The 22,370-nt window shown below is 61.4% G+C and overlaps 4 protein-coding genes and 1 long non-coding RNA gene across 10 annotated transcripts; 1 reads left to right on the top strand and 4 right to left on the bottom strand.

Moving 5' to 3' along the window:
• Positions 1–294: 294 nt before the first annotated feature.
• RIC8A (RIC8 guanine nucleotide exchange factor A) lies at positions 295–5,765 on the bottom strand. The gene is made up of 10 exons (XM_033119757.1): positions 5,532–5,765; positions 5,200–5,247; positions 4,522–5,112; positions 4,026–4,117; positions 3,317–3,467; positions 2,265–2,360; positions 2,042–2,186; positions 1,814–1,958; positions 1,289–1,408; positions 295–1,009 (listed from the first exon to the last, which is right to left on the bottom strand). The coding sequence occupies exons 1-10, from the start codon at positions 5,613–5,615 to the stop codon at positions 889–891; spliced, it is 1,593 nt and encodes a 530-aa protein (XP_032975648.1). The 5' UTR covers positions 5,616–5,765; the 3' UTR covers positions 295–888.
• A 100-nt stretch (positions 5,766–5,865) lies between these two features.
• Positions 5,866–9,706, top strand: BET1L (Bet1 golgi vesicular membrane trafficking protein like). 5 transcript variants are annotated; one of them, XM_033119766.1, is made up of 4 exons: positions 5,866–6,438; positions 8,907–8,998; positions 9,260–9,316; positions 9,435–9,706. In XM_033119766.1, the coding sequence occupies exons 1-4, from the start codon at positions 6,351–6,353 to the stop codon at positions 9,600–9,602; spliced, it is 405 nt and encodes a 134-aa protein (XP_032975657.1). In that variant the 5' UTR covers positions 5,866–6,350; the 3' UTR covers positions 9,603–9,706. The 5 variants fall into 5 exon arrangements, with proteins under 5 accessions (XP_032975657.1, XP_032975656.1, XP_032975661.1 ...); XM_033119765.1 differs by lacking the exon at positions 5,866–6,438 and adding an exon at positions 6,673–7,684 and having other exon boundaries at positions 8,890–8,998; XM_033119769.1 differs by lacking the exon at positions 5,866–6,438 and adding an exon at positions 7,529–7,684.
• Positions 9,707–12,742: 3,036 nt separating this feature from the next.
• ODF3 (outer dense fiber of sperm tails 3) lies at positions 12,743–15,197 on the bottom strand. Of its 2 annotated transcripts, XM_033121098.1 has the most exons (6): positions 15,087–15,197; positions 14,684–14,884; positions 14,201–14,302; positions 13,953–14,074; positions 13,165–13,305; positions 12,743–12,863 (listed from the first exon to the last, which is right to left on the bottom strand). In XM_033121098.1, the coding sequence occupies exons 1-6, from the start codon at positions 15,193–15,195 to the stop codon at positions 12,774–12,776; spliced, it is 765 nt and encodes a 254-aa protein (XP_032976989.1). In that variant the 5' UTR covers positions 15,196–15,197; the 3' UTR covers positions 12,743–12,773. The 2 variants fall into 2 exon arrangements, with proteins under 2 accessions (XP_032976989.1, XP_032976990.1); XM_033121099.1 differs by lacking the exon at positions 13,165–13,305.
• Positions 15,198–16,516: 1,319 nt separating this feature from the next.
• Positions 16,517–17,828, bottom strand: SCGB1C1 (secretoglobin family 1C member 1). Its single transcript, XM_033121627.1, has 3 exons — positions 17,746–17,828; positions 17,003–17,202; positions 16,517–16,663 (listed from the first exon to the last, which is right to left on the bottom strand). The coding sequence occupies exons 1-3, from the start codon at positions 17,798–17,800 to the stop codon at positions 16,631–16,633; spliced, it is 288 nt and encodes a 95-aa protein (XP_032977518.1). The 5' UTR covers positions 17,801–17,828; the 3' UTR covers positions 16,517–16,630.
• Positions 17,829–17,990: 162 nt separating this feature from the next.
• LOC117031241 (uncharacterized) lies at positions 17,991–21,218 on the bottom strand. The gene is made up of 3 exons (XR_004424481.1): positions 21,065–21,218; positions 20,714–20,838; positions 17,991–18,760 (listed from the first exon to the last, which is right to left on the bottom strand). It is a non-coding gene; the product is annotated as an uncharacterized LOC117031241 (long non-coding RNA).
• Between the last annotated feature and the right edge of the window lie 1,152 nt (positions 21,219–22,370).

Genomic DNA, 22,370 nt, shown 5'->3' with positions numbered 1-22,370 from the left:
GTTGGGCTAAGAGCCCCCAGCCCTCACAGTGGGTCAGGTCCTGTCCACTCTCCTCCCATGCCATTCACAGTAACTTCCCCCAGAAACCCAGCGGCTCCAGGCCGTTCCAGCAGCTTTCTGCCTGCAACCTTGTCCCCACGGCAGCATTGCAGCAGCACCCGGGCTGGCCCCCCACCCTGCGTGCACACCTCCCTCCTGCGTGGGGCCCTGGGCTGGCGCTCAGCACGAGCAGATTGAGAACAGGGCAAGTGGTGACCTGGCAAGTGGTCAATTCTGCGAAGAACGAAAACCAGCTCCCACTTCCTCACGTGCTTTACTTGGTACCTTACACACATTCACACACACTGCTGCCCAAAGCTGCCACAGGACGGTGTCTCCATGCCGCCTTGTGGGATGTGATAAATACAGGGCTACGGGTGCACTGACGCCTTTTCACCCGTCACATCACGTGAGGATTCCGGCCCTGAGCTCCGTGGGGGCAGCACACAACTTGTGTTTCTCACAGCAGCATGGGAAGTCCCAGCAGCTTCTACCCCAGAAGTGCAGCGCTTGCCCGACCAGCTGGCTCTGGGCCAGCGTGACAACCATGCATGTGTGGGCCTGCACCTGTGTGCACACATGCTCACTTGAGTCCCACTAAGGCCCGCCCTCAGGCGGCAGCTCACATCAAAGCAACTACTTCATTTGTGGGACTTCAGGCCGAGTTCCCAGAGTGATAGCAGGAAAGACCCTCGCAGTCCCCGAGACAAGAAATTGGACCAGAGGGAATCATGAACAAAATTTTGGGACAAAGAGAAAGGGTCTCCAAGCTGGAGGGGGCTGTGGTGCCCAGGTCATGGCACCATGGACAGCACCGGTGCTGAAGGGGCAGCAGAAGTGTGGCTGTCCTCAGTCGGGGTCCGAGTCGGAGTCCGAGCAGACCTGCCCCTGCAGGCTCTCGCACACAGCGTCCTGCAGGGATGTAAGCTGTCCCCGGGGACTCATGCCCATGGGCTGGATGACTCTGTGCCTGCAGGGAAAGGTGTGCTGGGGCAGAAGTCCTGCTCACCCTGGCTGCTCCCGATCCCTGGGGAAGCGTGGGTGGGAACTTGTCCATCAGGCCTGAAGCCTAACTGCTACCTCGGGGCTATGAGACCTGACACCATGTCTTCTCTGGGTCTCAGCTTCCATCTGTAAGATGGACACAACACTGCCCTCCACCCCGACTCTGGCCTGGGTGTTCCTCTAGGCTAGGCATTGTCAAACGTCAGTACTAAGTTCTGGTGCACCCCCAGGGCTCACCACGCACCTGGAGAGCTTGTCAAGCATGTTCACCAGCCTCATGGCCTCGTGCTCCTTCTGCTCGTCCGTCATGCCCGCCATGGGGTTGGGCGGCTTCTCTTCCACCCTCCCGGTCACTGGGTTTATGCTGCTTCCCGGGAAGGGGCATGGGGAACACGTTAGTGGCTCTCTAGGACAGCAGGGGTTGCCTGAGGTAGGTGCAAGCCCACATCTCCTGCTTGTGCCCAGACCGGCCAGAAACCCATTCTCCTGTGAGAGAGGTTAGGGAGGCGACGAGGAAGAAACTCCATCCCGGAGCAGCAGTTAATCAGCTCCCGACACCCAGGCCACCCAGGCCCCCCAGGCCCCCAGCTGGCGCGGCCCCTTTAGCCTGTTCTCCAGGAAACATCGTGTATCAGTACCCATGTCACTTGGGAACAGTGCCAGACTCGCAGAGGCTTGCCTCTAGTCACAGTGCCCCCCGCTCCCCCACCCCCCGTCCATGTGGCCGTGGGCAGGGGGACTGAGGGGAACCCGAGGGTGGGGCACACACCTGGCCTTGGCTTCTTTGTACTCGTCTGTGTCCGTGTCCTCGTCCTCCGAGTACTGGCCTGGAGGCCGGCCCCCTGCCATGAGGCCCCGGGCAGCCAGGAGGCCAGCGGCGTTTCCGTAGCCCGTGTACTTGACGAAGCGGGGCACTGAGGGTGTGGTGGCGGTCAGTGTGCAAACAAGCTGGGGGGGGGCGGGGGACAGCGCTTGGCCGGGCAGGCCCCACACTCACCGCTCTCGGAGCAGAGGACGAACAGGAACTCGGCCGCCACCCTCTTCACGTCGGTGTCCAGGTGGGTCATGAGGCGCACCAGCTTGTTCCGCAGCAGCTCGCCCACCTCCGGCCGCGTCCTCACGTCCCTCAGCGGGGGCAGCACCTGGGGACGCAGCCGCCCTCAGCCTGGGCCAGGCAGCCGGGACGTCCCCACCAGGGCCCAGCGCGGCCGCTGCCATACCTGGGCCTTCAGGAACTTGCGGGCGGGGCGGTGCAGGCGGGCACACTCAGTCAGCACGCTCAGCACGGGGGCCACGCGCTCCTTCAGCCTGTGCGTCTGCAGAGGGGCCTTGTCAGCGGGCTACGCCCCTGGCGGGCTGCCAGGCGGCTGTGCGCTGCTCGCACCACGTGGGCCCTCCCAGCAGGAGGCAGTCGGGACGAGGCCCCGCTGCTTGTGGGCAGTGAGTGCCCGCTGAGCCTCCAAGGACTGGGCTGGAACCCAACCCAGAGGGCCACCTCTGTGCTGTGACGGGACAAATAACTACTGAGTCTAACTTCCTCATCCTCAACCAGGACTGTGGGGCAACAGCGTTTCAAACTGAGCACTCAAGTGGCGCTCAGAAAATGGTGGCTAAAAACGTGAGAACAAAATCGCTTTCTGTGGGTGTCGTGGACAGAGACCAGGGAGCTCCCAGCTCCCGGCCTCCCCTGGTTACCTCCCTGGATCCCAGCACCAGCAGCGGTAGTGCTAGGAACAGATGGTCATGGCTAGTGTGTCCACTGCTGGGCACATGGCCTAGCCCACCATGCACGTGAGTGTGGGTTCCCGAGAGTCTGTGCTGTGCGGCGTGCACATCCACGAGCTCCCGGAGGGCTGCTGAGAGCCCCTGCCGGCCACTGTGCTCAGATGCAGGCACCTGTGGGTCACGGGACAGTTGACGCCAGTACCCGAGAAATTCCTATGCAGTGACACTAAGACTCTGGAGTCCCAAGCAGGGGCTGGGGGGCTTCTCAGGACCATTCAGGAGGGAGCCCCCCACAGGTCTGAGAAAGAAGCACTCTGGTTGACTGAAGACGCTCCACGGGAAGCTGCACAGTCAACCTCCCTGGCATGTGTGCTTCTCAGGGCAGAGGGCCTGGCTTCCTGCCCGGTTGGACCCGTGAGGCTGGGGGCCCAAACCATGGCACTGAGCCCGTCTCCATTCACCAGTGTGGACTTTGCAAAAGCTGTGGCCACAGCTGCTTGGGAAGCCAGAGCCAATGGGCAGCCCCCACAGCAGGACCCCTGCCCACCTGGTGCAGACGCTTCTCCAGGAAGCTGAGGAGGACACGGATCACATCCATGTTCACGCCCAGGAACTCCAGGGACCCTTCCTGCGGTTCCAGGGTGAGGAGGACATCCAGACACTGGAGGGGCAAGTTCCCCAAGAGGTTCACTGTGTGGCTGGGGACAGACGGGGGCGGGGGGCCTGCTAAATCCAGTCCCCTAGCACAGGCACAACCCTTGGTGTACCCTGCTGGGCTCCACACAACATGAACCTAAGGAGCAGCACCAGGAACCGAGGCTGAAGGGGCACTGACCTCGGGCACTCCTGCCCAGTGGGGTAGGTCCCCAAGAAGGGCAGCACTCTGTGCAGATGCCCCACCTGCCACCCTCTGTCTGGGCTAAAACATCATAGGCAATCTCTGGGAAACCAGGGTCTGCCTATGCACAGGGCACCGAAAACAGCGGTAAGGAACTACGTCGCCCTGTAGATACCATGCCACCCACTGCCACTACCCGAGGTCCAGTGGCACTTTCCTGTCCACACACAACAGCTCTTATCCTAGTACGTATTGCAAGTGCCGGGCTCTCTGGAAACACACTGATGTCTAGTCCCACTCAGATGGAAGATTCTGCAGGGTGGAGCCCGGTCCACTGGCTGGGCTGGGAACCCCATCTACGCTACCTTCTACACTGGTGAGCACACTTCCCTCCCGGGATGACAGGCCCCACACTCACCCATGGAACTCCTCCGTGCGGTCTCCAGCAGCAGCCACCATCACACAGTGCCGCAGGAGGGTCCCCAGGTGCCGGTAAAGGGCAGCATCTTCCTGACAAAGAAAAAGGTTCCTGTGACAGAGAGCCACAGTTGTCCCACCGCTGCCAGCTGGCGTGGTGTCTACCCCAGTCCAAGACCACGTGTAGTGACGTGCATCTTGTTGAGTGTATGCCCCAGCCCCCCAGAAAGAGCAATGCAGCCCCTTGGGAGTGCATCCCACTGTTTCCCAGCCCCCATGCACTCTGGTGGCAGGAGTCACCTGCAGCCTCTCACCACAGCCCTCCTGCCAGGCTCTAGGAGCCCTGGCCTCCGCGTCCCTCAGAAACCCTCCTCGAGGCCTCAGAACTGGTGTCTCCTTGCCTCCTGCCTCCTCCCTGTGTCAGACACCCGTCGGCAAGGCACGCTGACTACCCAGCAGCGTTACGCGAGCACCAGCCACCGCGCAGGTCGACTCACCTGGTCCACCTCCCTCTTAACAGAGTCGAACGTGATGTTGAAAAGCACCTTGAGGATCTCCATGGCCCGCTCTGTCTCCTGGGGAGGAAGAGACCTCGGGGTGCTGTCTTTGGGGGTCACCCCCAGCGTCAGCTCCAGCGCCTCTGTCAGTAGACGCACACCCTGCAGCTCCTGAAACAGCTGCTGGCGAACGTCGGCACGCAGCGCCGTCAACAGGAAGAGGAGGCGCAAGTCAAAGAACTGGACGTCGTGCGGGACGCCGCTCTCCCCGTGCAGCCCCACGCGCTCCGCCAGGCTCACCACCAGGCGGGCCTCTGCTGCCAGCACCTGTGCCTCCGGGCTGCTGAGCACCAGGTTGCACAGGCACTTGAGGGCCTCGAGGACAATGTCCATGTTCAGGGCCTTAGGAGCTAACCCCGCGGAGCCGGAGATGCCAGCATAGCAGGCCAGTGCCTGCAGGCTCTGGCGGCTGGTGAAGGGGTCCAGGCAGCTGCGGTCCCTGGACAGGATGCGGATGCTCTGCAGCCAGGTGACGCGGCGGGAGAGCGGCAAGCCCTGCTCCAGGCCCAAAACCAGCAGCTCCGCCAGCCTCTGTGGGCGGAGGGAAGAGTGGCTGCAGCAGGCGTGTCGGCCAGCGACCGCCCGTCCCTTCTCCTTCACCCCTCGGGCAGCACCCACCTTCCTGTCCTCCTGTTGGGCGTCCTCAAACGTGAAGCTCTGGGAATTCTGCAGAGAGACCCAAAGACTCAGGGAGCACAGGTGCACACGGGCAGGGCCCGGGTTCCCAGGAGGGCCCTGAGGCCGCAGGGACCCCTCTGCAAAGGAGCCCCACCCCTACACACCTGTTCCCGGGGCGCGCACCCCGACTCGCCCCCCAGCAACGCCTCGTAGACTCTGCGCCCCGCCCCTCCGCGCTCCCTCCCACACTCACGCACCCGCTGCCGGCCACGCGCGTGCCCCACCCTGCCCCACCGCCTCCTCGCACGTCCCACGTCCACGGCTCCGCTCACCTCCAGGTTGTACGTGCGCAGAGCCTCCATAATTACGTCCTCCTCTCCCGTCTCCACGGCATCCGCAACCGCACCGGGATCCATGGCGCCCCCGGCACGCGGCGCCGGGAAGGAGGGAGGGGCCACGCTCCGCGGTTCCGGACCGGACTCCAAACGCCTCTCCCTGACTCGATGCGTGGGGGTCGCCGGGACCGGCGTGCGCGGCGCCGCGGGGCGGGGCGGAGCTCGCGCGGGGTACGCCGGGACGGGCGTGCGCGCCGCCGCGGGGCGGGGCCTGGGCTGCGTGCGCCTGGCGGTGGCGGGGCTGGGAGCTGGCAGGCTCTGCCTCCGGGTCAGCACGGGCTTCAAGCTCCGACTCGGTGATGTTTGGAATTCGGGGCCTCGTGACTGCCCCCGCTTCTTGTGCCGGAATTCCCGGCAGGAGAGGACCGCAGCCCCCAAACCCCCACCACGCGCACAACAGCGCTCCTCTGGAGCCGCCCCACGAATGCGATGTCGGGGCAAAGCCGAGGTGAAAAGGACTTTGCAGCCCTGTGACCACTTGGTTTGTTACGTGTTCGAGTGACTGCTGCATGCGAGGCGCTGGGATGCGGGTAAACAGGACCCACACGTCCCTGTCTTCGTGGCGCTGACGTTCCAAAAGTCAAGGGCAGCCAAGAAAAAACGGACAAACGAGACGACTTCAGGCAGTCGTAGTGCTGTGATTTAAAACAGAAAGGCGTGTGGTTGTAACCGAGCGGTTTGCTCCCCCCTGCGCTGCGCGTAGCCAGTTACACTGACACTGGGTTGCCCTGAAGGAAGCCTTTATTGTAGACCGCCATGCATTGGAGAACCAGCAGCTTACGCGGGAAGAACCCGAACTCCCTGTCCGCTTGTTGGCAATTGGTTTTAAAGGGTGAAATGGAGGGTAGGGGGTCTTCAATACGTTATCAGTTCCGGGGTACCATATGATTGGTTGGAGCTGGAGTTACAAAGACATCTTAGTTCTGGTCATCAGTTCTCTGGCGCCAGCTAGCCTGATGTTTACGTGCCTGTTGGAGGTTTTGTAAAAACACTTCCAGGTACGCGTCAGTGTGTTAGCTGTGAATCCACAGGGCGAATTGGTGCCCCAGGAGCCTGATTTATGTCTGAGAAAAAAAAAAAGGGACTTGGGTCTGATTTGTTACAAACAAGAAACAGCGGGGGTCGGGGGGGTTTGCTGAGAAGGGATCGTGTCTGGGCTGCGTGGTGCGCTGCAAAGGGCTCTGCGGTGGCATTTTTTCTGAGACAGGACGCTAAGAAGTGAGCCAGGAAAGGACGTGGGGGAAGGTGATTCAAGGCAGGAGCAGCCACTTGGCAGTTGGAGAATGGCCATGGGGGAGAGAGGAGTGTGGGGAGGTCAGGATGAAGGCAGCGCCTGATCACGTGTCCGGCGCGACTTCCCAGCTGTGTAATCGGGACACACTGCCTGGCCTGTACTCAGTCTCCTCTTTTGAAAAGCACAGGTGATAAAAATTCCCATTCCAATGGTTTGTGAGGACTTATGACAGCAAATGATGTCTTCGGTGGGTGACTCCTGCAGCAAGTCTTTGTTGGGCATCCCGGTTGCGCCAGGCCCTTTGTCAGCAACGCCCGCGTGCAAAAGCGGGAAGCTCCTACCGGCCACACGTCCCCGCCACTTCCACCCCACCCCTGCCTCGCCGCACCGTCTTGTCGGAGCGCTTCACCCCTACGTCTCCTGCGGCGCTCGCTCGTTGCGGGCACCGATCTCCGCCGCGTCCCTCCAGCATTAACTGGGGCCGGGACTTCGCCACGAACCTGCGCCTTAACCGCACCGCGGCGGGCGGGGGCGGCTCCTGTCCGGACCTCGCCGCCCCTCTCTCGCCTGGGTAAGGGCCATTTGGGACCTGACGCAGCCTTCGGCGAGAGTGACGAGTGTATGTCAACACCCTCACCGGCATGGAACACACTGACGCCCCGTCCGCAAGTCAGGCCACTTCTGCTCCCACCGCACGGCCCCCGCGGCCCGGATCTCAGCCGGAAGCCGGCGGGCCCGAGCGGAAGGGGCGGGGCCGGAAGCCCCGTCCCGTGACGGCCACGTCGCCGGAGCCTGTGGCGGAAGCGTTGACGGAGCCCGGGGCCGGAGCCGCGCACGATGGCGGACTGGGCTCGGGGTGAGCGCGGGAGAGTGGAGCCGGTGGCGGCGGCCCGGCCGTCGTCGACGCCGCTGCCAGCAAGAGCCCGGCCGGCTGGGTGGCTTTGGCGGGTTGACCCGCTGGCGGGCGGAGCCAGGCCGGGCCGACCAGGCGTCAGCCGGCCCCGCCCCGCCGCCCCTGAGGGGTCGCCGGACCCGGGGGTGTCCCCGCCCTTCCCCATCGCGCAGCTGCGGGGGCCCGACGGCCACGGCCCCCACCGTCCGCACGGGCCGCAGGCCAGCCCCCGGGAGCGGAGGCTGCGTGCTGGGAGGGCGGAAGCAGGCCTCGTGGTGACTGGGGCCTGGGCTCCGAGGGCCTCGGGGAGCCCCGCCCGATGCTGATGCCGCTTTGCCGAGCTGTTTGGTCCTTAGGAGTCAGTGAACGCGAAGGGGCTGGTGGGACGTAACACCCTTTCCTTAGGGGTCTGCACATCGGTGATTCCCAGGGCTGCTCCCCCATTAGAGGGGTCACGTCGAGGCTTCTGCCCCACGGCAGGTGTACACTCTTAAGTGGGGGGCAGGTGGTTTCCACACGCCTGATGTGCCGGTAATTGCGAATCACCTGGCCCCGCCCTAGTCACTGGCAGGTCTCAGCAGGCACCACGCCCTGTGTGGGTCGCAGCCCTGATCAAATGTCATCCCTGCCCTTGGGGTCTGTTTTGGGCAGCACTGCTCAGTTGTCGGCGCTCTGGTTACTTGTCACCTCACCAGGACCCAGTTCACAGGTGTCCCCTGCAGGGACCTTCCTGCTGCCCCCTGGGTGCCTCTCCTATACCTTTCCTACATCCACACCAGTTTACTGTTTATCTCGTAAAACAGGTCCCATGTACACCATTGGTGACATCCATGGAGGGATGGTACAGGTGGTGTCATAGTACCCCAAAGTGCCAGTTTCACTGAATTGTTTGTGGTTGTACACTTTGGGGGTGCCTGCCTGTCCCGGCCTGGACATGTGCTCAGGCCATGCGCTCACACAACAGGTGGTCACGCACACTGTCACCCAGCCTGTCTCATGTGCGAAGTCCTTGCACCAGCCCCTGGGGTACAACTGGACCTGCTCAACAAACAGGTGGACCCCGTTCCCCCAGACATGACACTTGGCCAGATGGGATCGTAGTGGGAGTCCTGAGGTCACGAAGGGCCAATGCACAGGGTCAAGGGCTCATGGGTGGTTGTCCCCCTCAGCCTCTCTCTTCCTGCAGCTCAGAGCTCTGGCGCTGTGGAGGAGATTCTAGACCGGGAGAACAAGCGGATAGCCGACAGCCTGGCCTCCAAAGTCACCAGGCTCAAATCGGTCAGTAGTGGCCTCTTCTACCTCCACCTGGACCTGCTCAGGTGGGATGAGAGGGAGGGTAGAGTCCTGGAAGGGTTAAATGTGCTTCCCGTCCTTCTGTCCCATCCATGGCAGCGGTCACCTGTGTGAGGGCCAGGTGACATCTGGACCTGACTTCTGGTGGTGGCAGGGTTGTTGGCAGCGTCTGCTGGTCTTGTCGGGGGTCAGGCGCTGTCCCGTATGTCTGCCCTGGCCTGACCCTGCCCCTTCTGTCCTGACCAGCTGGCCCTGGACATTGATAGAGATGCTGAGGACCAGAACCGGTACCTGGATGGCATGGTAAGGGTCTGCGACGTGCATGAATGTCGTGGGCAGCTCTGCCCTGTACTGCCTGCTTAGCCCCCCACCCCATGCACACGGCAGCGCCCGTGTGACCCAGCTGGGATTCCTCCCGCAGGACTCGGATTTCATGAGCGTGACAGGCCTGCTCACGGGCAGCGTGAAGCGCTTTTCCACAATGACGCGGTCTGGGCGAGACAACCGAAAGCTGCTGTGCGGCATGGCCTTGGGCCTGGTCGTGCTGTTCTTCATCCTTTCGTACCTCCTGTCCAGGGCAAGGACGTGAGCCAGTGGGAGCTGGCTTCTGCGGGTGCCCGGGCTACCAAGGTCTTCCCTACCTGGTGTCCTGGGCTCCAGAGGACCTGCCTACAAAATACTCCTTTGAAATGATGACCGTGGCTTAGGCATCTTCTTCCTGTGTGGCCGGGAGCCCACGGCTGCCTCTGACTCAGCTGTGTTGGCTGGTCCCATGTGTGCAAGGGCCCAGGTGCGAGAGGCACTGGCAGAGCCATGCCTGAGCAGAACAGCTGGACGTCCTGGACACGGCTGCTCGGGGCCAGCAGCCCTTTACAGGCCCTTGGCTCTGATGTCTCAAGGCTCCTCTGCCCGGTCATCTTTGTCTGGTAAGGTCACATCTGGTGTCCGAGGTGCCTGGACCTGACACAGGAAGCGGGTGTGGCTATGGGCCTCTACTCAGCGCCATCTCCTCCAAGCAAGAGTCTTCAGCCCAGGGGTGGGAGTTACTCCTGGCTCGGGCTGCCGAGCACGGGCCCACCGCCAGGCCTCTGCCTGAAGCCAGACCTTCGGGGAAGGGCAGGGGTGTGGACGAAGGAGCGGCTGCAGTCGTGGCTGGAGGCACTGGACCTTCATCCTTCTGGATCTCGCGGCTGTGTATGTGTCAGGGTTTAAGATCTTTCCAGCACCAAAGATGTAGTTCCAGGAGAGCAGGGCTGCAGAAACGGGCCCATCTGGCACTTCCGAGTCAGGCAGGGGCAGGGAGGGGGCTTCCCTGCACCAACCCTCCTCATGGGGCCCGTAGGTCACTTTGTCAGGGTCACTGGGCAGTTTCCTCCCACAGCGAGTGTCCCCTTGCTGTGCATGAGCTCTGAGCCACACCCTCGTCCCCAGCTCCTGCACATGCCCGCCCCGCTCCCCTTTCCCTTACTGCCCACATGGCCAGCCCCCGGCTCACACAAAGCAAACCACAGGCCCAGCCAGGCCAGTGGCTTCTCACCCCACAGTGAGAACCCAGCACCCTTGACATGAAAACACGTGTTAGAAAAGGGGTCCCCGTCGGCTCTGCCCTTGTGCCTGTCTTCTGCCTTCCCAGTCGCGCCCCTGTCCACCCACCTGCCCCATCGCCCTACATGTGGCCACAGCCTGGTGCCTGTCAGCTCCTGCTGCCCCCCGTCTGGCTCTGGCCTCCGCCCTGGACACTGCTGCTCCCTGTTCCTCCTCTGCAGGCCCGACCTATCCTCACATGGTCGCTGTCGTGCCCTGGCCCTCAGCCCCCAGGGAAGGAGGGCCCTCTTCTGAACTCCCGAGGGCTCTGTGCTATCTCCCCACCCACCAGCGTGGGTTCTTGTCACCAAGGTCGACTTAGATGCCGCTGTGTGTGGGGCATGGCTGCCCCCACCACGTTCCTGCCCCCAAGATCCTGCCTCACTCCCCAGTGGCCCTGCACACCCCAGCTTTGGCTTTGTCCTCGTCACGGGGACTTGGCTTGTCACGGGGACTTGTTCACTGTTCACCAAGCTGGAAGCTGCTGCCCGTGTGTACAGCTGGTCACCGCAGGCAGTCACACGCCTGACCCCCTCCCGGGCTCACCTCGTGTCCTGACAGCAGGGTGCTCTGGCCGCACTGCCCACTGGCCCTGCCAGTGCAGACTGGCCTTCGGAAGTGCTTTCTGCCACCTCTCTGAGATGTCCCGTTGCTAGTTCTGTCCCCATCTCCGTCTCCACAGCTCTGCAGCCATTTTGCAGCCTGGGTGTCAGTTCCTTTCTGACTTTTTCTCACTCTCATGGTAGGATGAATTCCATGAAGGGGGCGTGGCGACTGATGCCGCATGTCAGCTGGTTCCCACAGGCCATCAGCTTCCCGCTCAGCCCTCTACACTTGGCACTTAGGCCTGTGGATAAGTACGGTTGCCAACACTGATCCCCGAGACCAGTAAAACAGAAAAGCACCTGGGGCCCCGCCTGTCGAGTGAGGACAGACTGCCAGGCTCTACCCCATAAAGCAAGATTGGAATAAACAGCTTCGCCAGGAAGCAAACATGAAATCTTTGATGTTCTTGTTCCCGTGGGGGCTTCTGGGAGCTTTGGAGTCCCAGTCCATGGACTGGCCGTGGGCACCTGTGGGCTACACACCGCTTGCTCCGCTGTCTGGTGTCCCCTGTCCCTGCACCCCTCCTGTGGGCAGTCCCAGGCTCGCCTTCCTCTGCCCAGGCTTCTGTAACTCCAGTGGGGACAGCAGAAGAATCTCGTCGGGGATTAAACAGATCAAACGTGAGCTGCTGACTCAGTAGCACTGCTGGCAATCCTGCGGGCCACAGACAGGGCCACCCACGCTGAGCGACCTCTCCCCAAGGCTGAGCTGAACCCAGACTCCGCGTCAAGGCCTGACCTGGGACTTCGGGGCAGCATCTAGAAGGGCCCCTCAGGTCCAGGTCAGACACCACCTTTTGTGCCCATGTCGTCCTCTGTAATCTGGGATGTAGAACAGATCACCTTAAAACCTAGTCGTTTAAAAATGGCAATAGTGATCTATGTCTCGGTTGGTTGGTTGGAACCTGAGCTAAGCATGGCAGGAACAGCTGTCCCTGCTCTATGATGTCAAGGGCTCACCTGGGGCCACAGGGCTGGGCTGCCATCACCTGAAGGTGAGTGCCGCTGTGAGCTGAGGGCCTTGGTGCTGCGGGTGTGGCTGCTGCTGTGACGGTGAACAAAGTTGGGGGTGTCCTGGAGAGGCTGTCTCCTTTGTGTGTTGTATGCCCTGGCCTCAGAAGTCATGACGCGTTGATTTGGGCGGGCCACAGGCCCTAGCCCAGATTCGAGGTGAGTGGCACAGACCCCCACCTCTCAGCAGGGGGAGTCAGTCACACAGGGAGAGCACGTGGCAGGGACAGGAGCAGGTGTGGCCACCTTTGGAGTCTGCTCCCAGACTTAGAGGGCAGGAGGGCGTCTGCTCAGGCCACTGGCCCTGGAAGCCAGGATGGGACCCAATGGCTGCACTGCCCGAAAAGCTTGATGCTGCCCCCCGGACAAACCCATTTCTAATGGAATCATGATTTATTAAGTATGTGGGCAAGTAGCAAACAAGATTAGCAAATGGGAAAGGAGCATAGAGAAAATAATTTCACAATTGTCCAAACGAGCATGCTCTGCCCTGCGGGGCCAGACCGGCCCAGCCCACAGCCCAGGAAAAGCTCAGGGTGATGGTCGGGTTGGGACCAGGGCTATTCCACGTCTACGACCAAGGGCGTCATGTAGTCGGAATGTTTGATGCCAAAGCTGACGATGGGGGCGCAGGGCTTGGTCATTGTCACCTAGGAGAGGAGAGGCCGTGAGAAGAGTGGGCAGCCCGGCCCCACCCAGGTTCTGCCCTCACTGGGCCTGCAGTTGCTGATGGTGGCTTTGCTGTCCCTCCTGAACCCCAGGCCATGAGCAGCATGAAGGCCACACTGCCAGGTTTGAACACAGAGCCTGGCACGTGGTGAGGGCTCAGGAGCATTAACTGTCACTGGTGTGTGGGCACGCAGAGCCTGCCAGCGGGGGCAAAGGGCCGGGCGCTGTGAGCCTTGCAGGCTGCAGCCCCGCCCACCCCTCTGGGCCCAGCTCTTCCCAGACCTTCTCAGGGCTGTGGGCTCCTGGTCCTGGCTTGAGGGTCTTGTCCCCCGGGGGCTCCACTCGGCCCGCGATGGTATACTGTGGAGCCTTGAACTTGGTCACTTGCATGTTGGTCTGACGGTAGGCTGCGGGACCTGGGGTCTGGGAGGCGAGAGAGGCTCAGACAGGCTCTGCCGGCAGGCCATGTGACCAGAGGGCAAAGGGCCAGCATTGGACAGTGGGTTTCAGGTCCTGAGTCACTGCATCTGTGTGTCGGGCCCCTTCTGTCTCCAAACAGTCACCATGGGGCTGACCCAGCGCTGTGGGACCCTCTACCTCAACCTTACTGTGGCAGTGCCACCCCAGCATGTGCCAGCCCTGGGCTCATCCCTTCTGTGAGTGTGTGACAGAAGGGTGTCCCTTCCAGCATAGACACTGCTGGGGGCCTGAGGGCCGTGGGCTAAGCTGGATGGTGGGTCAACTGTGCTCTTCAAGCTCCGGGGCACACGCCCACCTCAGCCTCAGCCACTGCCTCTGTCTGCATCCGGAGCCCTGCCCCCAGAAACCGCACAGCTCACTTTTCTCCTCCTCGTCTTCTGCAAGCACCCATGTAATGGCTACTTGCCCTCCCCTGCTCAACCCTGCTAGGTACTGGACCGTAACCCGGGCACGTGGCATGTGGCAGGCACCCAGAGGACCGCACGCTGCGGGGCTTCAGGATGATGGAGTCAGGCTGCGGGTCCTGGGTTCTCAGGGGAGGGCCATGTGGGCATCGGGGGGGAGCTGTGCCCCCGCTGGGCGCCCCTTGCCTTGTGCAGGTCGTCACTGAAGTGGCCCAGCTTGCTGCGGCCCTTGATGGAGAAGGAAGGCTGGGACACTTTGCCCACCGTGTGCGGCCCCAGCACCGCCGGCAGCATGTAGGCAGCGGGGCCTGCGGGCAGGAGGGCACTGAGTCTCCGCCTCCAGGAGACCAGCTGTCAGGCTGCCCCAGCTCCCTCTGCCCCCCGCCCCCTTAACCCTGACCCATTGGCCGTGGGCTGTTGGGGTTCCTGTGGACCTGGGGTGCTGTCCACTCGGAAGGCCTTGGTCCGTGCAGAAATGGAGTGGCTGGGTGCTGAGTCAAACACGTGCCTGACAGATCTCTCTGGAAAATATTCGCCTAGGGGGAAGGAGGAGAGGGGGTGCTGGGAGAGCCAGGACCATCCCTGCAGGTGCCCGGCCCAGCTCAGGGGGCTCAAAGAGGAACCCCCAACATTGCAGGTGTGGGGCCTCTGTGCCCCAACACAGATGGTGATGGATTGGTCGGAGTGCCCAGGGTGGAAGTGCTGACCTAGGCCTGGGGCAGGGATTGGGGCCGAGTGTGACCCAGTTCCCAGCTGGGTTGAGATGGCTCAGAGTCTGCCCTGGGTCAGCAGCTCATCTTTCTCACGAAGACGAGGACGAGGACGAGGACATGTTGCTCCCCTCCTACCCTTGGCTCACGGACATGAAGTGGCCACCAGCAGGGTGGCTTGGCGGAGGCTGGGCCACTGTCACTCACCGGGACCAGGGGTTAGTGTGGTCTTGGTGCTGTAGCGCCCCAGGATGGAGAAGGTGGGGCCGAGGTCCTTGCCAGTTCTCAGTATTTTGGGGTTCACACTGTAGCGAGGCCCCGGGGAGCAGTTCTCTGCTAAGAGCATGGGGGCCCCACGGAAGCTGTACGCAGGTGCTCGCAGCTTGGTGGGCGTGTGCTTCACAAAGCCTGTAGGGAGGGGCCTCTGAGCAGCCTCGAGCCAGACCCCCAACCTTCTCCCCACCCTATCGACCCCAGAGGGGTCGATAGGCTGGGAGACGGGGATGAACCCCAGGACCACTCATCCAGCCCTAGGCCCAACCCAGGGCGCCCCACCAAATACCTGGCTCCTGTCCCCCCGCAGCCCCCTCCTGGGCTCACAGGCACTGACCTGTGGTAGGTGGAATCAGGTACTTGGGTCCAGGGCTGCTGTAGAGAGCCATGATGGGCCCCCGGGGGCGATGGGGCCTCCAGGTGCCCACCCATATCTCCTCTGCCATGACCAGGTCTGTCCAGGGACAAGAGGGTGACCCAGTGCTGGGAGGCTCCAGCCCCTCTCCCCCATCCCTGCGTTTTCCCCCACTGACGGGCAAACTGCCAGCCACAGCCTGCTCAGTGGGTCTCAAGCTGAGACCCAGACTTAAGGGAAGCTTCTGCTTAAACTCGTGAGTGTGCCTCGCCCTCACCTACCCAAGGACAAGGGGCATCAGACCCACGAGCTATGTCCTCGGGCCCTTACTGACCAGCGCTCACAGGCCCAAGGGGCTCTAGAGGGCCAGCTTCCTCCCACCCACGGGATCCTGGGCATGGCCAGCTGGGCAAGGAGCAGTGAGTAAAGGGGACCCTGTGGAGGAACCCTTACCTCTTCGGTCCAGGAACGGTGCTCAAAGCAACCTGTGGACCGAGCCTCCTCAGAAGTCCTGTCGCATCGTCCTCGGTTCCCAAAAAAGGAGCATGGAGAGGACAGCGTCTCCCTCTCCCGCCTCTCCCACTGGTGGCTTTGAGAATTGGGGAGGGGTCCTGGCCCCTGAGCTCTAGAATGTGGCTCTGTGGGATGGTGGGTTCTAGATCCCCGTCTGTGTGATGGAGACAATGGCTTCTACCAGAAGGACGCCACCCTCGCCGGGCATGGCTCTGGTCCCAGGACTTGCTGTGCTCATTGCAGTGGGGACACACAGGCATAGAGGGCAGCAGAAGGGACACCAAGGCGCAGAGCCAGGGGGCCACCAAGCAAAGGCTGTGAGGGCCAGAACTGAACCTACTCAGCTTGGCCCCGTTGGGGACCCCTGAGCCTGGGGACAGGAGCAGGAATGTTCGGCGGGTAGGTGTCCTGGGATCCAGGGTGCAGGTGGGTGGGCAGGGTGGGAGTGGGAGCTGCTGCTTCCTGTAGGACCTTCCAAGACCCTGCTCTGTCCTGTGCACCGTGGTCGGGCCAGTCCTGACTCAGTCCTTGTTTCTCGACTCCGCCAGGGTCCCTTTGGGGTCGGGACCCTGTCTTCCCGGCAGCCCCGTGCCATGTGTATTTTGTGTGTATGTACCATCGGGGAACAGGGCACCCCACCGCCTGTCACCCAGCCAGGCCACTTCCTGTTGCAGGTGCTTCTGCCTCCCTGCCCCCTCCCCCCCAACCCCAGGCTGTGGACTTTTCCCATCCGTCCTGCTCTGCCTAGCTGCCTTACTCGGGAGTCAGAAAGATTTCCACAGGGGGGTCTGCCCGCTGAATAGGGTTGCTTATCTGTGCTTTATGCGTGTGACCTTGTGCTTGTGTGTGTAGTTGAGTTGGGGAGAGACGAGCCAGACCCTGAGATGCAGGAGGCTTTATTAAGTGAAGGGCTTCAGAATAAATTCATACGTGGGCAGTGGCCAGGGGGTGACATGGCCATGGCGGCTTGTGTAGCTGGTCCTGCGGCTGCTTGTAGCCACGTCTGGGGTCCACTAGGCACCATCGTCACTACCAAGCACTTGCACCTGGAAAGCAGACACGGGTGGGCCAGGGGCTGGGGTCCCACCCGGTGATCCCTGCAGAGTCACAGCTCCATCAGGTAACAATAGTCCCAGCCCAGCCTCTGGGGGATGGAGGGCCCTGGGGAAGCAGTGTGTATACCTCTGTGTGTGTGTGTGTGTGTGTGTGTGTGTGCGTGTGCAGTTGTGTGCATGAGCACACATGCATGTGTGTGGAGGGGGCTGAGGTCTGCTCTGCAGGCAGTGAGGCCTGGGTGTGCACATCTGCTGTCTGAGGGAGGTTGGGGTGTCTGTGGAAGCAGGGCTGCCGCCCTCAGGGAGGAGGTGCCCTGCCGGCCACCATACCAGCAGCTTGACCATCTCCTCCTTGTGCGTGGGCTGCAGGCCGTCTATGCAGGACTTGAGCTTGGCCAGAGCTGCCTTGGCGCCTGCGTTGACGTTGTACTTGCCCAGGGGGCCCTCATAGAGCTCCTCTGTGGACCCCACCAGCAGTGTTTGTAGGAAGTCCATGAAAATCTCATTGTTGTCCTCTCCTGTGGCCAGACCTGTACCGTGGGGGCAAGATGTCACCAGGAAGGGGTATGAACTCCTACCCCAGCCCCAGACCGCCCCAGGTCTCCAACTTAGTGGTCTCTAGACGTGCCCCATCAATGCCCAGCTCACCTGCCCCAAGTCACCCGGGCGTTATAGCACCTCCGCTGCCCCGGGTGCCCCCACGGTCACCCCGCCTCAGCTGCCCACAGACCCCTCCCATCACCGCTAACCTCAGCTGCCTGTCTTTGCTCCAGGTTCCCTGGCATCACGGGGAAGGAAAGTCAAGCCCCTGCCCAGGCAATTTCCCCTCCATGTGAGGTTGGCAGGCCTGGGGTTGGGTCAGGCTGGACTAGAGACACTGGGCTTGGTGGTGACGCTGGGGCTGGGGTGGGGACCGGAGGGAGCTGGGGCCGACTTGTTTGCTCACATCCGTGTTCTGTGAGGGAGGGGGGCCGGGGGCCTGGGAAGGTGGCACCAGTCACAGGGAGTGGCACACAGGTCCTTGTCGACCCCCCAGGCAGAAGGTCTGGAAGCGCATCGGGGCGCAGACTCACCGCAGGTGCACAGCAAGGCGAGGGCTGCCAGAAGCAGGGCACTGCTCCCCATCATGACCAGGTTCCTTGGGAGCTGCCTCCAGCACCGGCTTTATGCCTCCTGGGCGGCCCCTGGAGGGGCGGGCCCACCTGCCCATCAGGACCTGGCCAGTGAGAGCACAGAAGGTGTGGCCTTATCTCAACCCCCGCAGCGGGTACCGAGGGGCTGGGGGTGCTGTGTGAGGGGCAGTTGGCCAACAGTTCTGGGGCGAGTGCACTAGGTGAGGACCACGTGAGCCTGGTCAGTAAGAAGGGCAGGGGGCTGCGGTGCTGAGGGCCTCTGGCCACGCTGGCTGTGGTTGCGAGCGGCAGGCTCTGGGGTCAGCATCCAGCTGGGAGCCCAGGGACTCAGGCTGCAGGGCTCTGCTGGGGCAGGTGTGGCAGCGGGGGTGGGGTGAGGGGTTTCCTGCGGCCTGTGGATCTGGCTGCTGGGAGACGGGCCCAGGGATGCCAGAGGCCTCAAGTGGCAGCAGTGTCCCTGGGATAGAAGGTGGGCCTGAGAGGGCCTGAGGGGTGGGTCAGGGCCATCCCTGAGGCCTGGCAGGGTCACCGTGTCACCTCAGGAAGTGAAGAGGGGCCACAGCCTGAGACCTACCTTCCTTCTGTGGCCAGCACAGCCAGGCAAGTGTAGGGTCTTGGGGAGACCGACTGTCACAGGCCTGTTCTCATGGAGCAAGGGAACATCGGAGCCCCCAAACAGACATTCCTGAGTCTGGAGTTCTGGCCTTGCCTCCTGTCCCCTGCTGCCACCTGGTGGCTGATGGCAGCCTAGGGAACTGGGACGTCGGGCTCACCCTTCGGGACCCAGCAGCTCAGCCGTCCCAGCATTCAGCACCGACCTGCACCTCCCCCACACCAGTCGCCATGTCCCTTGTCACCCTACCCTCACCTTGCTCCACCTGGTCCTGAGTCTGTCACAGACCCCAGACCCTTGGCCTGTGCCTTCCTGAACACAGCTTGTCACCCATGCCGGCACCTGTGTATAACGAGGAAACAAGGAAGCTCACATGAAATGGAACCAAAGATGACATCAGTTCCTTCCACACAAGACTCCAAGAAAAAAGGAGTGTGATGAGGCCATTGTGACAGAACAATGTGGCTACATGGGCGGAACCAGTCAGCAAAGTCCCTGGGGCTCCTGCTCTGACGGCCCCTCAGCTCCTCTGACTCCGCGGCTGTGTCCTCATGGCTGCTGCTCTGTCCCCAGTAGCCCACAGCGACCAGACATCTGTCATTCCACCCCTACAGAGGACGTCTACCTTCAGGGCCGGATCCAGTGGAAAACGTGAGCCCAGCCCTTGCTGCCCACCTTGACTCTGGAACGCTGGCGACACAGGGCTGGACTGGGCACCCCTTTGCTGCACTGGGCTTGTGGGTTCCCTTCTCCCCAAAGCCCAGCTCCCGAGGCACATGCATTGGACGCTGCTCCTGCAGCCCATCCTGGCCTGTCAGCTGCAGAAGCCCACGTCCTGTCACAGCGCCTGTCACAGCGCCTGAGGATCTGAGCACCGACGAGCTCACCACTGCAGCTGCCATTCTCGGTGACATCATGTCTCCCTGGGCCCCTGCCCCCCACCTGCTGGTTCAGCCACAGTCAAGGCTGAGCCGCAGACAGCCGACAGGCACACTCCCTCTAACCCCCGATTTCAGGGGCCCTTGCCTCCGGCCACGTCCTCTGTCTCAGCTCACTGCCTCTGGTGCAGGTCCAGCAGCTACTCGGGCGCGTGGTTGACCCCACCATCCTCACCAGCTTCCTGACCGTCAGGCCTGGATTCACCATGACAACCACTGCCCAGCTCACACTCGCAGTCTCTGCCCTCCTGCCGTCAGGGACACTAGATGTCCCCACCTCTTCCTCACCACCTGCCAGCTCAGTGGGATGTACCAACCTCACCTTGGGGAGGTCCTTATGCTGCCATGACTCTAGATGCCCAGGGCGACTTGTCACCCTGCCCTCCTGTCTTACCTCTGGGCCTTGTTTCCCAGCTCCCTGAGAAACTAGAGTTTTCAGAAGAACTACACACACGCCCGTCACCAAAGCTACCAGCCGCCTGTCTCCAGGCATGTACTTGGTGTTCCCTCGTGTGGTGAGGCAGGATCGTTCACGCATCCAGACAGCAGCCCTCCTGTCACTTGCCCCACATGAGGCCTTTGTTGCCTCTTTCTGCAACATCGGGCTTTATCTCCAGTGCCTTGTTCGTAGGAGCACCTACTCCTGCTGCACAGCACCCATCTTCAAGCAAATGCAGCCCAAGCGCCGTCCGCCCATGGTGCTGGGCCCTCCAGGAGGCCCCCGGCCCCCTCAGGTTGGGTGTGGCTGCTGGGAGCAACAGTGAACCCTGTATCCCTCAGCTTTCTAGGATGCACATTCTTTTGATGGAAAACTACGGTCAAAACGTTCTATGAAAACCCCCATATTCTGTGGATCTGCAAGGTGTTTGGTATAATTCTCACAGACGTGCAAATCCCGAGATCACATTTGCTAACTTGTGGGATTCACTGTTGCAATCGGTTCTCTTCCTCTCGTTTGGGACCTTTGTTGGTGCCCACAGCCTTCTGCGCCCAAAGGGAAAGCCGGGTGTGGTTCTTGCAGGGACATATAAGGAAGGTATCACACTGTCTGGTCACGTTGTCAGTGAGCTGACACCAAAATGGCTTCTTTTGTAAGAGTTCATGCTGTGCCAACGTTCTTTGCAGGACCCTCCTCCCTGCCCCACAACTGTTCCTGGCAAAGACCCAAACGCAGGGAACCTGGACCGATGGGGTAACAGCCAGAGCGGGCACTCCTTCCTGGATTGGCCGGTGGAAGTGGGCTTTCCCAAAACAACACCTTGCAGGTGAACCCCTGCTCTACCCCCTGGGAGCTCGGCCTGCCCTTGGCCCCGCCCACCCAGAGGACACGGGTCCGTGCCCTCTGCCCGAGACTCACTGAGCAATTCTGTCCACTTCATATCCAGCATCTGTGTACGTTTGCCCTGCAGGGACAGCTGCACTCAGAAGGAGGCGCTCCTTCCCTGAGATCCGTGCTTCCTGCTGGAAGGCACTGGCCAGGTCCTGTGGGGCAGCTCAGCGTGAACAGAGGCAGCGACCTCGACTGGCCACTGAGGACCCCAAACAGACGTTCATTGTTGGGAGTCTGAACACTGACCACAGGGGCTGGTCTGTGCTATGTAAATGCACCAAGCCGCTGACCCTGGGGGCAGAACCGCACCCACATGTCCTGTGGGGCACAGCTCTGGCCCCCTGGCCACCTGGTGACTCCCTCCCGCCCCAGCCTGACCTGCACCAGAGCTGTGAAGCGCTGCTTGTCCAAGGGAGGGCTCCCCCGGCTTCCCGGGTACTCCAGTCAAGGTTGAGCCATCAAAGTTGTATTTATGCAGAAATGCAGTGGCTGAGTTGACAAAGGTCTGACGGTTGTTGGCTGTGGCCACCATGTCTGTGAACCTGCGGGGTGACGAAGGGCAGTATGGGCCTGCCTTGCAGTGGACAGTGGGTCACTCTCTCCTGGGAGGCCAGTGAGAAACTACTCAGAATACTGGTGCTCGGCTGTCCATGCCAGAAGGGCACTTGGGCGGGAGAGGGTGGGCAGAGGCTGCCAGGACACTTGCTGGTGATTTACGGGCTTGGCTAAGGAAAGGGGAGACTCTAGAAGTGTGTCCAGCTCCCAAACATTGAGTGGCCAGGACCCGAGAGTCAGAGCAAGCTGTCACCCAGCACGGGAGCTTAAGGAAGTAGAGGACTCTGCTTCGAAGAGGAGGAGGAGGAGGAGGAGGAGGAGGAGGAGGAGGAGGAGGAGGAGGAGGAGGAGGAGGGCAGAAGGTGATTTGGAGGTGGCTCTTCTGGTTCCCTGGTGGGTTAACCTGGTCACTTTAATCTAACTCCCATCTGCGGAGGACTCCGCACTCTTGCTATTTCCGGTCAGAACTCTTGCAAATCCCCAAGCTGCCCCCGGAACCACCCCCACACCCCCTGCCTCCCTGTCCCTCTAAGAAGTCCCTGAATTTCTTGGGGTTCTTGAGGTTGTTATAGATTGCTTCTATTTCAATGTATTTTAAATTAGTTTTTAAATTTAATTAATAGCAGCAATTCTTAAGTGGGGTCCATATGCCTGGGAACCCTCCAACTAAGAACCCCTCGTATATAAGCAGTATTTGAGGAAGGTGATCCATAAATTTCATCAGGTTTTCAAAAGGGAGAAGTAAGCCAGAGAAGTTTTAGAAATATTGGTTTAGAATTTTGAGAACCAAGCATTCTGGATTTTCTAGGAAAAATCTAGGTCCAAATAACCCATTCTATTATCTCCACAAATCATCAAAAATGTCCTAGAAATGCCAATATTTTGACTTCCAAGCTTAATCCACAGACTGCTTTTGACACTCAGAAGTGGAAGGAAAATTCTCAGACAAGCTATCCTTCCGGAGCTCAAAGGTGCGTACACTGGGCATTGCCTGGGATTAGGTGGGGCCCTCCCTCCCCCCATTCCATGGAGGAAGAGACTGGGGCCTGGAAAGAGACCAGAACCTCTGTGCTGCCCTCAGACCAGGTGCTCCTGGCAGGACTGGGGCTACGCCCAGCCCTCCCACGAG

Source organism: Rhinolophus ferrumequinum, chromosome 11, assembly GCF_004115265.2.
Source record: "Rhinolophus ferrumequinum isolate MPI-CBG mRhiFer1 chromosome 11, mRhiFer1_v1.p, whole genome shotgun sequence".
Taxonomy (NCBI): Eukaryota; Metazoa; Chordata; class Mammalia; order Chiroptera; family Rhinolophidae; genus Rhinolophus; species Rhinolophus ferrumequinum.
Note: the sequence above shows the minus strand (reverse complement) of the source record. Positions and strands in the feature narration are given on the sequence as shown.

What these genes read in the sequence shown, in the direction of transcription:
- RIC8A (XM_033119757.1), bottom strand. Translation starts at nt 5,615, where the DNA reads ATGGATCCCGGTGCGGTTGCGGATGCCGTGGAGACGGGAGAGGAGGAC. An exon ending in GCAAGTTCCTGAAGGCCCAG is followed by an intron (nt 2,187 to 2,264) that starts GTATGGCAGCGG and finishes CTGCGTCCCCAG; the next exon opens with GTGCTGCCCCCGCTGAGGGA. An exon ending in TACAAAGAAGCCAAGGCCAG is followed by an intron (nt 1,409 to 1,813) that starts GTGTGTGCCCCA and finishes CCCGGGAAGCAG; the next exon opens with CATAAACCCAGTGACCGGGA.
- BET1L (XM_033119765.1), top strand. Translation starts at nt 7,470, where the DNA reads ATGGAACACACTGACGCCCCGTCCGCAAGTCAGGCCACTTCTGCTCCC. An exon ending in GATGGCGGACTGGGCTCGGG is followed by an intron (nt 7,685 to 8,889) that starts GTGAGCGCGGGA and finishes TGTCCCCCTCAG; the next exon opens with CCTCTCTCTTCCTGCAGCTC. An exon ending in AAGTCACCAGGCTCAAATCG is followed by an intron (nt 8,999 to 9,259) that starts GTCAGTAGTGGC and finishes TGTCCTGACCAG; the next exon opens with CTGGCCCTGGACATTGATAG.
- ODF3 (XM_033121098.1), bottom strand. Translation starts at nt 15,195, where the DNA reads ATGGCAGAGGAGATATGGGTGGGCACCTGGAGGCCCCATCGCCCCCGG. An exon ending in CCGAGTGGACAGCACCCCAG is followed by an intron (nt 14,075 to 14,200) that starts GTCCACAGGAAC and finishes TCCTGCCCGCAG; the next exon opens with GCCCCGCTGCCTACATGCTG. An exon ending in TCAGTGACGACCTGCACAAG is followed by an intron (nt 13,306 to 13,952) that starts GCAAGGGGCGCC and finishes CTCGCCTCCCAG; the next exon opens with ACCCCAGGTCCCGCAGCCTA.
- SCGB1C1 (XM_033121627.1), bottom strand. Translation starts at nt 17,800, where the DNA reads ATGATGGGGAGCAGTGCCCTGCTTCTGGCAGCCCTCGCCTTGCTGTGC. An exon ending in CGCCTTGCTGTGCACCTGCG is followed by an intron (nt 17,203 to 17,745) that starts GTGAGTCTGCGC and finishes CCCACGGTACAG; the next exon opens with GTCTGGCCACAGGAGAGGAC. An exon ending in AGGAGATGGTCAAGCTGCTG is followed by an intron (nt 16,664 to 17,002) that starts GTATGGTGGCCG and finishes TCTGCTTTCCAG; the next exon opens with GTGCAAGTGCTTGGTAGTGA.